The sequence below is a fragment of the Lepisosteus oculatus genome, chromosome 3, assembly GCF_040954835.1.
Source record: "Lepisosteus oculatus isolate fLepOcu1 chromosome 3, fLepOcu1.hap2, whole genome shotgun sequence".
Taxonomy (NCBI): Eukaryota; Metazoa; Chordata; class Actinopteri; order Semionotiformes; family Lepisosteidae; genus Lepisosteus; species Lepisosteus oculatus.
This window is the reverse complement of record NC_090698.1, coordinates 7,505,013-7,521,177: the sequence shown is the minus strand read 5'-3', so window position 1 is coordinate 7,521,177 and position 16,165 is coordinate 7,505,013. Positions and strand designations below refer to the sequence as shown.

Below are 16,165 nucleotides of genomic sequence, written 5' to 3'. Positions count from 1 at the left end.
TGACGTCTTGAAGACACTTTTATCAAAACAACAATCCGTGGGAAATACGTTTATTTTTTCGTTCTCCATGAATTCAAATGAACTTATAATCCTATTAACTTTAATTAATGGAACGCCTGGTTTGTTTTCAAGTCAATTACGTTCATTTTTCAAATAAGGAAATTGGAGAAAAAAAGACGTGCGACTACGTTTTCAAAACAGACCACCCCGAAGACCTAAAAACAAGGCGTCCTTGTCCTTCGTATTTAAATAGACACTACAATACCCACAACACCCTGCGAAAACCCGGATGTACTTTGGAATTTTTTTTTTTAAAAAGGTCGCGAGGGTCCGTGAAGGTCTGGAGAGGGGTGAATAAAACCCAGTCAAAAATTAAATGAATATAAATAAGAAATGGCGGCGGTGAAAGAAGAGAATGGTACCGCAGCTCGTTCGGGGGTGAGTGGCCGTGCGAGTCGGTGGAAATGTCTCGGTGTTAGCGTGCCGGTGGGTGACACAGGCATGCGGGGTGGATTAATGATGGCACGTTTTCGCCCGGAAACGGGAAGACAGCGGAGGGTCGCCGCTGTTTCACCCTGCTCTCGCACTGCCCCCCACGAGTACGGGCCGGACGAGTGAAGTCTTGGAGTTAGTGCGGTGGCTTTCTAACCTGGGCTCTTGTGCTGTCTTAGGCCTGCTATTTCAGTGCTGACCGCGCGTTTGGTAACCTGCCCTGCTGCGTATTCGCGACTGTTCAGAGGTCAGGGGGACCCCGGATTTATTTTTCAGACCACCTGCTTTAAAGTGTGCCACATTGCATAGCGCGGGTTTCAAAGGGCTGAAGTAATTGGCAGTGCATTATTCAAGTGAAGAAGCTGCAAATCTGGAATGCAATTTACGCTGAAACATTTCCAGAAAATGCCCTAATCTTAATGGCACTGTGACCCTGTGACACCAGTTCAGTCCCCTGCCTGTTCTGTGCATTAACTTCACAAGATCATGGTATTGCCCTGATTTATGCCAAAATTACTTTACAGCTTGGTGCTTTACCTGGAACTCTCTAGCCTTTACCATGTTTTTAGCCTGATCATGCCTTGTCCACCACGTCGTCATTGTGCTTGACTCCTCTTTGGCCTTGATCTTGCTGGACAAAGGAGGCGGTCCTAAGCAAGGCTCGCTCACCCATTGGCTGCCCCGTGTCCCGCAGGGGGAGGAGTCCACGTACACGCTGGCCTGTCAGAAGCTGGAGAACCTGCTGAACAAGAGCATGCGCATCCGCATGACGGACGGGCGCACGCTGGTGGGGCTGTTCCTCTGCACTGACCGCGACTGCAACGTCATCCTGGGGTCCGCGCAGGAGTTCCTTAAATCCACAGGTACCGCCTGTACCCCCCCGTTTTTGTCAGGCAGCTGCGTGGGGGGCGTTTGGGGTTAAGGCTCTGGACTAGTAACTGGGAGACTGACCTGGGATTTGAACCCACAGCCACTGCTGTTGCACCCATGAGCAGGGTATTTAACCCATGTCTTCCCGTTCAAAGTCGTTGGGGGGGCTGCAGCCAATCCCAGTCAGCAGCGGGCACAAGGCGGGGTACACCCTGGACAAGGCGCCAGTCCATGGCAAGACACACAGAGACACCAACACACACACACATGTGCGGGCCAGTTTTCTCAGAAGCCAGTTAACTAAGGTTGCTGCTGGAAGAGGTGTTAGTGGGGCCAGAAGGGGGCGCTCACCCTGCAGTCCATGTGGGTCCTAATGCCCCAGTATAGTGATGGGGACACTATACTGTAAACAGGCGCCGTCCTTCGGATGAGACGTAAAACCGAGGTCCTAACTCTCTGTGGTCATTAAAAATCCCAGGGCGTTTCTCGAAAAGAGTAGGGGTGTAACCCCGGCGTCCTGGCCAAATTTCCCGTTGGCCCTTACCAATCATGGCCTCCTAATAATCCCCCTCTATGAATTGGCTACATTACTCTGCTCTCCTCCCCACTGATAGCTGATGTGTGGTGAGCGTTCTGGCGCACTATGGCTGCCGTCGCATCATCCAGGTGGATGCTGCACACTGGTGGTGGTGGAGGGGAGTCCCCATTACCTGTAAAGCGCTTTGAGTGGAGTGTCCAGAAAAGCGCTATATAAGTGTAAGCAATTATTATTATTATTATTAACTTACCAGTGTGTTTGTGGACTGCGGGAGGAAACTGGAGCACCCGGAGGAAACCCACCCAAACTCGGAAAGAACATACAAACTCCACACGGATAGCACCCCAGGTCTGGAATTGAACCCAGGGCCCTAGTGCTGTGAGATAGCAATGCAAACCACTGCAACACCATTCCGCCTTTCACCCATCCTGCTCTATTTAAATAGAGGGATGATTTTGGCAGCACAGCAGTAACTGCTCACGACTCATCTTTTTCCATGTAGTTAATAAAAATGACTCCTGAGATTTTAACCGTGAAAGAAAACACTCCAGTAATGTAATGGACACCTGCAGCAAATGCCTGAGAACTGTAACGCGGAGTTTGAGATGACCATAATGCACATTCCGGATAATGTTCAGGTTAGCCGTGTTTTTTTTTTTCCTGCCCTCTGTTCTCTGCTCTTCCTTTCAGACTTGTTCTCCCAGGGCGAGCCCCGCGTGCTGGGCCTGGCCATGATCCCCGGGCACCACGTGGTGTCCATAGAGGTGGAGGCGGACAGCCTGGCGGGCTCTCAGGGCTTCTAAAAGGCTCGTCGCAAGCCGTCACCTGGAGCTGGCGGACTGAACAGGAGAGGACAAGGCAGCTCAGGGCCAGGCCAGCTGGGAGGGACGGGGACTGGCCTGCTGGGTGGAGGGAGGGATGGTTTTGCTGGGTGGTTGATCCTGATATGGTTGTTGTCTGCGTTCCAAGGACTAGGCTCTTTCAGACGGGATGAAGTGAGCCCGTAGAACACTCTATTTGCTGCACGTGGAAGCACGCAAAATTGAAAAACAAAAATGACACAAACTGCACCCCCGGCTTTGGTGGCCTCGTAGTCTGCCCAGTGTCGCCCCTTCCTGGAGCGGATTCTCCGGCTGATGGGCACATGGGGCGGCGAGGAGAGGAACTGGGCGCTTCTGGGATGAGCTGCACACACACACACACCCAGACTGCGCGACAGGCCGCAGCCGCCAGGGCCGCAGTGAAGAAGCCATGCGTCCTTGGGATTGTTTTTTTTTTTATTTTGGGGCTTGCTCAGAGGCTTGACGTTAACTGATTTTATGGATTAAAAACGTTTGCTTTTCCTGGCCTCCTTGATGCATTGACTCGTACGCTCTTGCCTTCTTGGAGGCTGGGCCTGTTTTCAGGACAAGGCACCACTCGCTCATGAGGCAGTTTAGGATATTTAACTTTGGAGATGAGCATGTCAGTGTCAGGTGGCTATTCTACTGCTTCCAGCACATACTGTACACTGCTTGCAGGAAGTGAGCGCTGTACCAGCATTTCTGCAGGTGGGGGTAAGCTGTCCTGAACACTACTGAGGAAGTTTCATTTTTAAGATTATTGGTATCAATGAAATGTTCCTTTTAATTGGCTTTATATATTCATAGGAACAAGCAATAGGTTTATTCCATGCTCAAAAGAGGAGAAAGAAAACACGTTTCGGCTGTGAAGCCTTCTTCGGGTGTAAGCTTGTTCCTTTGCAGCCTGCGCATGCTGACGCAGCAACCCACCTGAACTATATATATTCATATACATATTGATCAGAATATTGAATGTCTTAGCTTTCAGACACTGGAATCAAGTGCTAGTAGAGGTCCCACACATTCTGTGGTATGATAGGGTGGGTTCCAAATGTTTTAGCCAATAAGTGTAATGACATGCTGAGAACTGTCCATTTCTGCTAGGGCAGGAGTTCCCAGCTCTCAGCCCCGGAAAGCACTGAGCTGCAGGTTTTAGGTCTTGAAGTTGGCAGCGTCTTAAGAGCTGGGAGGAAAAGCTGTCAAACTGCTCCACTTAAGCTGATCATCAGCTCAGATATCTCATTAAGCCCTGTGTTGGAATGGTAGGCCAGAGGAATGTGTACAGGAATCCCTGTGCTGGGGAATCTGGAGAACAGCCCCGGCCAATTCTCAATTTCTATTCATTTTTTTGCGACAAACTAAGACTGGGGTCTCCTCTCCGGATTTCAAACATACCCATTTATTTCTTTTCTTGTTCAAAAAGGTGGGCTGATGGTGGGATCTGCAAATTATACAACCCATATTATGTGGCACACTGCAGTACAGGGGCTGTCAAAGCACAGCACTGAGTCTAAGTGAACCCATCGTCTTGTTCAAGGTCCGATTGAAAAAGCTCTCCCGCGCTAGTATGAAGGAAAGGTCGACAGTGTTGCTGCTCCCTGAGAAAAGTGTTTGTGAAGTTCAACGACAGCACATCTGTTATCTAAAACATTACTAGGGTGCTTGTACAATTTTTAAAAAAGTTACAGAATCTCACTTGGCAGGAGGACACCTCCACAAGATTCCACCCCATGTCCTTGTTTCCGACTTGATGTTAGGCAGGTTCAGGTTCTGCTTCCTGTCGGCATCAGGTGTTCGCTCCAAACAGACCCTCCCTGAGACTTAGTTTTGCGATGGGTTCTGTCAGTTTTTTTCAAAAAAAGCTCTAAATCTTTGAAAAGTTTTTTAGTACAGTAATGACATTGTTTTCTGTTTGTTGTCCTCATTACAAAAAGCTATTGGTATCAGCTCTTTGCAATTCACACAGGTCTCGTTCACATCCTGCTGTACTTATCTGAACCCCAAATTAATTCTAGAATTTGCTAAATGAATCTTCAGCATGGCAATTACATAACTGGTATTTGACATCCAAGAGCTGTTATGAAATTAGAAACCAAGGTGACCTTGTGGCACTCTGCCTCCTCCAAAGTCCTCTGGGAAGGCAAAGTCTTCCTTCAACACAAACTGCAGGTTAAAGCCAAGGACCAGAGATAAGCAAAGCAAAACCTTCCCTCAGACATTTTTTTATTAATAAGTTCTTTAAATTTTGTCTTCCTTCCTCTTTTTATTTCTGCAGTTTCTATGGAGTGTAAACAACAAAAAAAAACAAGGGGGGGAATAAGACGTTTTGACAGCTGATAACCCCACTCTCCATGCACGCCATGGTCACGAGCTGGCAAAGAATGAGTGAGCCTTAAAAGACAAACAAGCAAGAGAAACCAATCCAATATTAAAAATGGAACAAATCAGAAGAGTGGTACAAAGTGCGCTGTAGGCTTCAGAGGTGAAAGACTTCCATGGAGAAGAGAGGGACACAAAATGATGAAACAAAAGCAAATTAAAAAATCAAAATTCCTTGATGGGCCCCATCAGCGGGTGCCTGGCTATGTGAGAGTTGGGGGTGGATCCCCAATACGTGACGTTTGGCATTTCCGGTTCGGAGCTGACTCTGGCTGCTTTCCCGTGTCTATCCAGAAAACAACAACTTTGGGGCTCTTATTGGAAGGAGGACCCAAAAACCAACACCAGCTGCTCTCCCTGCCCGCCCCCGCCACCTCCATCATTTCACTGCCCGCCCAGAATTGTCCGACTATCCTGTGCCCCAAGAGCCCCAAGTCCAAAAAGGTAAAGTGCAGCCACACCCCTCCCGCCCAGTCCCGTCCCCCAAACGCAGTTCCTCGGTCCAGTCTAGTTGTAATGGAACTTGAAGTGGAAGTTCCCGGATCGGAAAGGGTTGAACTCGAAGGGCCAGTCGCCATGCCCGTGGCCGCCGCCGCCCTGCTGGTTCTCGGGGTCCAGGGGGTCCTCGCCCGCGTCGAACTTCTGCCGCATTTCTGTGCGGGGAAAGAGCACAGCCAGTGCTTTGTACAAATCGCGGTATGATCGGTACAGATTGGTGCGGACACCCCTCATTTTTCTTCCCCGTTCCTTGTACCGTGTGCCGCATACCCATGTGCAACCCCGAGGGATCTTCAAAATATGTCAAGGGGATCCCCCAAAATACACAAGCACTGTCCACCTCCCAAATTCTAGCAGTGTACAAGGCAGATCTGCAGTGACAAAGCCTACAGTGAATCTGCTGACCTGCAGTTTTGTTTTTGCATTTTATTTACATAATTACAGGTGTAGGTGTGGTTTTGTTAAATTGGGGTCCTCAGTAAGGGGCATTTCTTCAGAGTGAATCCTTCAGACAGAAAAGGTTGAAACCCTCTGGGTTAAGACTCTGCAGGTTCAGCTTGACTTTCCACTTGAAGCCCTTGGAAAACTAACCAACTCACATTTAATCAAGATTAAATCTACAGTCAGCTTCCCTGTTTTTACAACAAATAAACGGAATGCCATGGAGAGCTTGGATAAAAAAGATTGGAGATTAATATAAAAAAGATCCTGTTGCAAACAGATAGCAAGTGGGTGAAAACTAAAAGCAATGCGATAACTGAGAAATGAATCTGGATATGCATCCAGATGCATCAAGTTACCCCTTAAGATGAGATCCTGAACTGAAAACTCAATGTTATGCTTAACTCTCAAGAGGTGTCAACTCTCCTGTGAGCTGAAAGTAATACCCTACTACTTCCATTAACTGTCCCCTCAAAAGATGACCGGGAAGTAATATCCTCCCACTCCCAAACACCTTATACTGTACAAGAACTGCTGTAGGGAACTAATATAGTTCTAAGTACTAAAATACAGTGCCCCTTTTTAAATACATATTTCTTGTTTTTGCTTTTCTCCAGCTCCTACACTCCCACATTTTACCTTCCAGTTCTTAAACTGGATTCTCAGCATGGCAGGAAATGAGCCGTGAATCACAAAGAGACCGAGAAAACAAGTTGAAACTGAAGCACCAGCAAGACTTACCTGGGTCTGTCAAGACCTCTTTGGCCGAGGCGATGTCAATGAACTTCTTCTCTGCCTGCTTCTTCTCCTCCTCGCTCTGGAAGTTATCTGGATGCCACTGCTGTGCCAGTTTCCTGTAGGCCTTGATTATTTCCTGCTTGTTGGCGTTTCTGCATTGAAGAGAAATACAGATACACACTGGAGTCCTCTGTACATCTCCAACAGGATACAGCATAAAATCTAGTCTAATGCACTGCGCTACATAACAAAACAAACAGGGAAACGAGGACAGAAGTAATAACGATTAGTATTTTGCTGTCAGGTGGCCAGAAGACCTTTTAAACCTCACCTTTTTTGCTGCGCTCACAGCTACAAATGGCACAATAATGTTCCCCCTTCACAGTTTTCGTCAAAGCAAGGTGAACTAGAGCCCCTGCACAGAGAGCCCAGACCGCAGTACCTGTGCACGCCCAGGATCTTGTAGTAGTCCCTCTTGCGGGACTGCTTCAGCAGCTTCTGAGCGCGCTCCAGCCCCTCCCTGATCTCCTGGTTGTCCCCATCCATCTCCCGCGCCTCCTGGTAGTCCTCCACCGCTGAGAGGCACACAGAGACACGGAGAGAGAGGTTAGGGGCGCGGTCAGGGCTCTCGACCGCGGACCAGAGGGCCGTGGGTCCAAATCCCAGCTGGGCTGCGGCTGTGGCACCCTTTCCTTCCACTGCTCCCAGCCAATGCCCTGCCGAAGCCCAGGAACTTCCTCTCCCTCCACTAATCTAGTTAGATCAGATGTCCGGGTTTCCTTACAGAAGGGGTTGTGTCTGCACAAGAGTATTGCAGGTGACATTTATCCCAGCAGAGTGAATGGACAAGCAGGGAGAGAAGCTGGGTACCTTTCTCGTACTCCTCGTTCAGGATGAAGGCCTCCGCCCGGTCTCGCAAGATTAATATGTTGCGGGGGTCCCTCTGGTGGGCCTCCGAGCAGATGTCTATCGCCTCTGGCGCTTGCCGATTCTGGAAGGGGGACAAGAGCAAGTTCTAACAGTGACGCACACTGATTCCTCTTTGTGACCAAGGCAGGCAGTTACAAGAGGGCTGGACAATTACAATTGCTCATCCCTGTCATCCTGTACTGGTAGAGAGAGAGATAACAGCAACATGCCGGTACTCTCTCTACCACAGTTACATTATCTCTTTCTCTTAAGAGTGGAAGAGGTGGATACTTTCATTCATGCGATGCACAGACACCCAGCCTCTCTGGTCCGAGGCAGGTGGAGGAAAAGAGAGAGACAGGGTTACAATGCTCGTGCTCTGTGTGTACTATCAGGCTTGCGTCCGAGCCTCTGGCATCTCTCACCCTGGACAGGCAGTGACAGATCCTCTCCTTGGCCCTGGTGGTGTAGAAGGGCACATTGGGCTCCGTCTTCATCACCGACTCATACTTCTCTATGGCCTCCGGGTACCTGAGCAGCACAGAGGACAAGGTGAGAAGACTGAAGCTGAAGAACAAGCACATCTATAAATGTACACACCGATACCTCCAGGTTTTCATCATTTCTAACACAGCTGCAAGTCACTTAATCAGAGGTTCATATAGGCTTCAGGCTTGTGTTATGCGACTTTCAAAATCCAACTTGCCGATAATAATCCTAACATTTACACAGCACTTTTCTGGACACTCCACTCAAAGTGCTTTACAGGTAATGGGGACTCCCCTCCACTGCCACCAGTGTGCAGCCCCACCTGGATGATGTGATGGCAGTCAAACTGTACCAGTACTCTCCCCACACAGAGTGATGAAGCCAGTTCACAGATGGGGATTATAAGGAGGCCATGATTGGTAAAGTCCAGGGGGGAAATTTGTCGAGGACATTGGGGAAACACCCCTACTCTTTTCAAGAAAAGTACTTGAATTTTTAATGACCAGAGAGTCAGCACTTCAATTTTACATCTCATTGGAAGAATTGCTCCTTTTTTTTTTTACAGTATAGTGTCCCCATCACTATACTGGGACATTAGGACCCACACAGACCGCAGGGTGAGTGCCCCCTACTGGCCCCACTAACACCACTTCCATCAGCAACCTTAGTTTTTCCCAGGAGTCTCCCATCCAGGTACTGGCCAGGCTCACACCTGCTGAGCTGTGAGTTGTAGGGTGATATAGCTGCTGGAAAGCAATGAAGGAGCGACTCCCCCCGCCTCTGAAGGAGCGCTCCCCTTCCTTCCTCCGCCCCCTGACCAGAGCAGAGCAGGCCGAGACCCCCCCCGACCCACCTGCTCTCGGAGATGAGCTGCTCGGCCGAGTCCAGCTGCTTGGAAAGCTTCTTCACCTGCTTGTAGTGGGAGAAACACTCCCTGTCGTCCTGGTCCAGCTTCAGACACTCCCGCACCTGACTGGAGGGCAGAGAGACGGGAGAGGCCGGGTCAGCCCACAGCGAGGCGGGCCGGACGCCCCGGGGGAAGAGACGCCGGAGCAGCGGGGGCGGCGGCGGCGGCGCGTCCCGACCTGAGCGAGTCCTCGTGCTCCCCGAGGCTGTAGTGCAGGCGGCTGAGCTGCAGGAAGGCGGCCCGGTTGTCGTTGCGCAGGCGGGTGGTGGGCGCCAGGTCCTGGATGGCCTTCCGCGTCTCTCCCAGCTTCATGTAGCAGTCCGCCCGGAGCTCCCTGGACTCGGGGTCCCAGGGGGACAGCTGGGGGACAAACCAGGGGGTTAGTGCATGCAGTGGGGGAGGGAGAACCAGAGACGGGACAATCGGGACAGGGTTGCCCGGGGGAGAAGGAGAGGGTACCCGGAAGACACCCCCAGCCCCCTACCTCGATGACCCGCTCCAGGACCCGCACGGTGCCATGGTAGTCCCCCCGCTGGTGGGCGTGGTGGGCCTCCTCCACCAGCGCGTCCAGCTCGTCCGCGTGCGCCAGCTGCGCCCGAGCCTCCTCATGCCCAGGGTTGCCCCGAAGCTGGAGGCAGGGGAGAGGGGGTCATGGGAATGGGAAAGGGGTTCTCTCACAATTATCAAAGGGGAATCGCAATGCTATTTTTGTATTTCGGGATAAGAAAGAATCAGCGATGATGAGTGCATCTCAAACTGCAATAAAAGTAAAATGGACACAGTAACATGTTACACCTCCAATTTACATCACAAAATACACTAAATTTCCAGGTATGCGCAGCGCCATGTTGTGCGATTCAGAGCGAGGCAACAAAACCTCCGGTCGCGTGTTGAGGCCCTGTGACATTGTAAACAAGCAGGCTTGTGAATACACCTCTTTTAGTCCAATAGAAATATTGCTCTCAGTGTCAAGACGGTTTTGCCGACAAATACTACTCGTTAACTCTGCATGCAGATCACGTTGGAACATTTCCGCGGTGAAATGTCTGCTGCACAACTTGTATTTATTCACTCGTGCTTCACATGACATCAGTCATTACAGTGACTAGTGAGCAGGAAGGGCCGCATCATTCGTGGGAACTCGAATGCGAGTTTGCATCAACGTGGCGACTTACAGTAGTTTCACAATGTTCACAATTTTGGGCTTAATTCGAAATTCGTAATTTTTTTCTATAACGTGAATTTATTTCGTTATGGTGATTTAAAAGCCGGTCTGAGAAATTGGGACTGCACTCCCCCTCGGCACCGCTGCTTTTCACAACGGGACAGGCCCGCCCACATGTGAAGGGAGGTTAAAGAATGACCCAATCCGCACACCGGTACCGCAGGCAGGTGACACCACTCACCACGGCCTCGAAGTCCTCCCGGGCCTCCTGCGTGCTGCCCTGCTTCAGGAAGATGTTGCCCCTCTGGAGCCGGGCCTGGGGGAGAGACCGCGGGACGCGTGAGCACATGGTGGAAATTCCTGAATTAACCGATCTGCAGTCTGGTAGCAGTAATGATGAGGGTGCTGTACAGATGCCAGCCAGTGCTCTTGAAAGCACACAAACGACAGTTCCTGAAGTCCGGATTCGTCTTTCTCACAGCCCTCTCTACAGCCATGTTTCATCACAGGTTTAAGCCTCCACAGCTTTGATTAGAAGAGAAACTGAAGACAACAAATACAGGCACCTCTACACTTTTCAGAAATGCAAAAACATTAAGAAACCAGATCCCTGTCCTCCAAACAACCAATGATTCATGGTCGGAATGATAAAGGACACATAAACGGCAACTCCAGCTTTAAAGAAGCCTATCTGTTTCAGACTCACCGCCAGGAAGTCTGGCTTCAGTTCGATGGCCTTGGAGAGGTCTGGGAGGGCAGATTTGGACTTTCCCATGGCCAGGAATACAGCGGCCCGCTTGTAATAGGTCAGGTAGTTCTTAGAGTCTCCCTCTGCAACAAAGCACAGCCACACAGCTAGAACCTGAGGCTGATTTCATCAAGGCAGTAGCGTGGGGACTGCGAATAACGAACTGCAATCACAACTGGATACTCTCCAGGTTTTCAATATAATTGAAACGTTTACGTTTTATTAAAACTGAGGTCACAATTAGGCTTACCTTAAAATGTTCACATCGATGCCTATTTATGACCTCCCAAGTAATATCTGAAAATTGCAATTACTAATCTACTTGCTTGTATTGCATCCTGTAACTCATCGCATTAGGGTTAGTTATGTATCCTGCAGTGTAATAGTTGAACACTGAAGTGTGCACATGTGTGTTGTACTCACCCACAGCAGAATGGTAATGAGACAGGGCCTCGGCCAACTGCCCAGCAGCCAGCAGCTTGCGCCCCATCTCCAGGTGGTGCTCGATCTCCACATGGCTGGCACCCAGCACGCCTGAAACACAGTGAGGGGAGACAAGCCGATCAGCAGCACCCGAAACACAGTGAGGGGAGACAAGCCGATCAGCAGCACCCGAAACACAGTGAGGGGAGACAAGCCGATCAGCAGCACCCGAAACACAGTGAGGGGAGACAAGCCGATCAGCAGCACCCGAAACACAGTGACGGGAGACAAGCCGATCAGCAGCATCGGAAACACAGTGAGGGGAGACAAGCCAATCAGCAGCACCCGAAACACAGTGAGGGGAGACAAGCCGATCAGCAGCACCCGAAACACAGTGAGGGGAGACAAGCCGATCAGCAGCACCCAAACACTCCCAAAATACAACAAGGAGAGACAAGCTAATCAGCAGCACCCAAACACCCTCAAAACATAACCAGGAGAGACAGTCCGATCACCAACACCCAGCCCTCCCCTGAAACACAGCCAGGAGAGGAGCACTGGTTTGCAACAGCCTCCTTTACTCTCAGTCAGCAGCTGTATTTATATCTGAAGACTGGAAAAAGGTTCATTCTTACGTTCGGAGAGACAGCTCGATTGCATCTACAAAAGGTCGGACGCAACGCGATACCAAGCGCACGGCACTTTTGTCATGATTATGTATCCCAGTTCTGTAAAGGCAATGTCCAGTTTTTCCGGTACTTCTCCATCAGCTACAGTGCCTTGCGAAAGTATTCGGCCCCCTTGAACTTTTCAACCTTTTGCCACATTTCAGGCTTCAAACATAAAGATATAAATTTTTTATTTTATGTGAAGAATCACCAACAAGTGGGACACAATTGTGAAGTGGAACGAAATCTATTGGATTTTTGAAACTTTTTTAACTAATAAAAAAATGAAAAGTGGGGCGTGCAAAATTATTCGGCCCCCTTGCGTTAATACTTTGTAGAGCCACCTTTTGCTGCAATTACAGCTGCAAGTCGCTTGGGGTATGTCTCTATCAGTTTTGCACATCGAGAGACTGAAATTCTTGCCCATTCTTCCTTGCAAAACAGCTCGAGCTCAGTGAGGTTGGATGGAGAGCGTTTGTGAACAGCAGTTTTCAGCTCTTTCCACAGATTCTCGATTGGATTCAGGTCTGGACTTTGACTTGGCCATTCAAACAGCTGGATACGTTTATTTGTGAACCATTCCTTTGTAGATTTTGCTGTATGTTTGGGATCATTGTCTTGTTGGAAGATAAATCTCCGTCCCAGTTTCAGGTCTTTTGCAGACTCCAACAGGTTTTCATCCAGAATGGTCCTGTATTTGGCTGCATCCATCTTCCCCTCAATTTTAACCATCTTCCCTGTCCCTGCTGAAGAAAAGCAGGCCCAAGCCATGATGCTGCCACCACCATGTTTGACAGTGGGGATGGTGTGTTGAGGGTGATGAGCTGTGTTGCTTTTACGCCAAACATATCGTTTTGCATTGTGGCCAAAAAGTTCGATTTTGGTTTCATCTGACCAGAGCACCTTCTTCCACATGTTTGGGGTGTCTCCCAGGTGGCTTGTGGCAAAATTTAGACGAGACTTTTTATGGATATCTTTGAGAAATGGCTTTCTTCTTGCCACTCTTCCATAAAGGCCAGATTTGTGCAGTGTAAGACTGATTGTTGTCCTATGGACAGACTCTCCCACCTCAGCTGTAGTTCTCTGCAGTTCATCCAGAGTGATCATGGGCCTCTTGGCTGCATCTCTGATCAGTCTTCTCCTTGTCTGAGCTGAAAGTTTAGAGGGACGGCCAGGTCTTGGTAGATTTGCAGTGGTCTGATACTCCTTCCATTTCAAGATGATCGCTTGCACAGTGCTCCTTGGGATGTTTGAAGCTTGGGAAATCTTTTTGTATCCAAATCCGGCTTTAAACTTCTCCACAACAGTATTACGGACCTGCCTGGTGTGTTCCTTGGTCTTCATGATGCTCTCTGCGCTTTCAACAGAACCTTGAGACTATCACAGAGCAGGTGCATTTATACAGAGACTTGATTACACACAGGTGGATTCTATTTATCACCATCAGTCATTTAGGACAACATTGGATCATTCAGAGATCCTCGCTGAACTTCTGGAGTGAGTTTGCTGCACTGAAAGTAAAGGGGCCGAATAATTTTGCACGCCCCACTTTTCATTTTTTTATTAGTTAAAAAAGTTTCAAAAATCCAATAGATTTCGTTCCACTTCACAATTGTGTCCCACTTGTTGGTGATTCTTCACATAAAATAAAAAATTTATATCTTTATGTTTGAAGCCTGAAATGTGGCAAAAGGTTGAAAAATTCAAGGGGGCCGAATACTTTCGCAAGGCACTGTATAGATACCACACTACTCTGTAAGGTGCACTGAAGGGCAAAGCTATAATGCTTCCGAAACACGAATCCCCAGATCCCCATGAATAAAAGAATTTGTCATATGGGCTACGTGCTCAAAGCCAGAAACCACTATGACTAAAAACAAGTTTATGGCAGTCAAGGTTTCTATTTAGATTTGGCAAATGACACATAGCAAAGGGACAGTGTGCGTCTAGGATTTCCTTCCAACACAGCATTTAATGACTTTAATTCCCTTTTTATTGGCTTTATTAGACTCATTTACCACTTTAGGGAATTGAAACACCTTGATGATTAGAGACCTGGAAACAGGTAATTAAGTTAGTAAGTATCAGGTCAGTGATTGATTCCATTAAACCGTCAGTAGCTCAGCTGGAATGAACACAGAGAGCACTATGGTAATGCCTACCTTAGTAAAAAGTCAATACCTGACTCTCTTCCCTGTGCTGCACTGTGTCATTTTTTTGTAATTAAACAGCACCGCTCAGTGGGACAACACCCAGCCCGTTTGCTTTTGGTTTCAGTGCCAAACCCTGCACTCGTTCGTGCCGCGCAGTAGCTCCCCACCCTGCCTGGTGTAGGATCGAGGCCTTTCGTTTTAAACCTGCAGGCCCCCGGGCGTTGAGGTTGTGCTGCCTGGGTCTCAGGGCGTCTCTGGGGGTGTAGTCTCGGATGGGGCAGAGAATCAAGGCTCAGCTTGGCGTTGACCTGGAGCTGTCCGCACCTGGTGTTACTATACAGCTGAGGGATAGAGCCACCTCATCGTTACTGCTCCTTCAATACTCCAAGGCTGTAGATATCTGCACCCTTCTGACTGCGTTTTCTTGTGCTGTTGCATGTAGGGCTCCAGTCTAAAGTTAACGCAAGTCTGACTGTAACCTGTTCTGCATAAAGACAATTTCAGAAACACAATCTCTTCGTCGCTGCCCTTTTCTTAGAAATCAGACAGCTTTTCCTTTTCAAGGAGCCACACTCTCGGCATCGTATTACAATACCATGGAGGTGTTGTGTGTGGTTGGGGAGTGAGGGGTGGGGTGTACTCATTTCTGAAGTTTTTCAAATCGGAAAACTTACTCCTGTTGTAATAAAAAGATCGTCATTTTCTCCCAGTCTGTGCAGAATATTCCTTATTTCCTGTTTTAGATCCAACTCCAAATCTACTTGTTTTAGGAGAATTTACAATACTACAGCTCCATGTCGTTAGTAAAGGCATTTAAAAGTATCTTCACACCCTAATACCACTTCAAAAGTAAAAAAAACCGAGGATTAGGAATAGATGGCTTCTATTAATAATGCTCCTGAAACAACGCTAAAATACGAAGGCCGTGAGAACGACATCTCTTACCAAGAACCAGTTATAAGATAACCACTACACTTTCCAATCACAGCATGTCACACAATACAGGAATTTACAAAGTACTTCGATCAGGGGTTAATTTTCCTGGCGTGTCTTGTTGAGAAAGCTCCGTGCCAGATGTCGAGCTGTCACGTCCGACGTTCTTCAATACTTATGTCAACTTGCGAAAATGAGACAGTCCCCCAGGTGTGCGGTATCGGGAAGTCTAAGCGTTTCTTTCGGAAGAGGAGTCCGTGTACGTGTTTCTAGTCACCTTTCAACGTCCCAAAGAGGTCCCGCGATTTCGAGGTCGCAGTGTACTCTCGTCGCAGTTTTTGGTTTGCAACAGGATAAGTGGGGTAAATGGTCAACACTCACCATCGATCTGCAGATCCAGCACTACGCATAGCAAGGAAAGAGAGGACAGGACGCCACTCAGTCCCTTGCGCCTACTCGCTTCCATCGCCGCCGGTCCGACAGGTGCCCTGCACTGCACCTGGCTCTAAGGTAGCACGTATAATCACGAACTTCGGAATAACAAACAAACAAAAGCTCTCTCTTCCCCCGAAGAAGAACACACTAGCCCTGATCGGGTTCTACTGAGGTCCAGTCTGTTTTCCCTGCCGAGTCGCTAGCTAGAGTGCCGCGACAAAGGTTCCGACCACCCACTCTTTCCCGTCTTATAAACTCTTTTATTGCCTCTTTTTTTCTCCCACGAAGTTTTCCTGTCACCCCTTCCCTTTCTGTTTTTCCTCTTTGTCCGAGGATGGACGTTTCTGGGTTGTCAAACCAAACGAAACTTAACCCGTCTGGTCTTCATCTAGCATCCGGGTCCAGGCGTGGTAGCGGCTCATTGGACGCTGCTTCACAGACGAAACTTCCCCGTGTTGCAGATCCGCCACCTTCCGGCCTCGTATTTAAACTGACAGGGCTGCTTGTTCCCCGCTGGCAAGCAAAACTGCTACATCT

At 48.8% G+C, this 16,165-nt stretch overlaps 2 protein-coding genes across 2 annotated transcripts; one reads left to right on the top strand and one right to left on the bottom strand.

Moving 5' to 3' along the window:
• Nucleotides 1-228: 228 nt before the first annotated feature.
• naa38 (N-alpha-acetyltransferase 38, NatC auxiliary subunit) lies at nt 229-3,242 on the top strand. Its single transcript, XM_006627487.3, has 3 exons — nt 229-438; nt 1,187-1,355; nt 2,591-3,242. The coding sequence occupies exons 1-3, from the start codon at nt 394-396 to the stop codon at nt 2,701-2,703; spliced, it is 327 nt and encodes a 108-aa protein (XP_006627550.1). The 5' UTR covers nt 229-393; the 3' UTR covers nt 2,704-3,242.
• Nucleotides 3,243-4,948: 1,706 nt separating this feature from the next.
• On the bottom strand, nt 4,949-16,054 carry dnajc3b (DnaJ (Hsp40) homolog, subfamily C, member 3b). The gene is made up of 12 exons (XM_006627439.3): nt 15,575-16,054; nt 11,440-11,550; nt 10,975-11,099; nt 10,510-10,584; nt 9,588-9,731; nt 9,282-9,463; nt 9,050-9,169; nt 8,133-8,238; nt 7,669-7,789; nt 7,241-7,373; nt 6,802-6,950; nt 4,949-5,774 (listed from the first exon to the last, which is right to left on the bottom strand). The coding sequence occupies exons 1-12, from the start codon at nt 15,657-15,659 to the stop codon at nt 5,629-5,631; spliced, it is 1,497 nt and encodes a 498-aa protein (XP_006627502.2). The 5' UTR covers nt 15,660-16,054; the 3' UTR covers nt 4,949-5,628.
• Nucleotides 16,055-16,165: the final 111 nt, after the last annotated feature.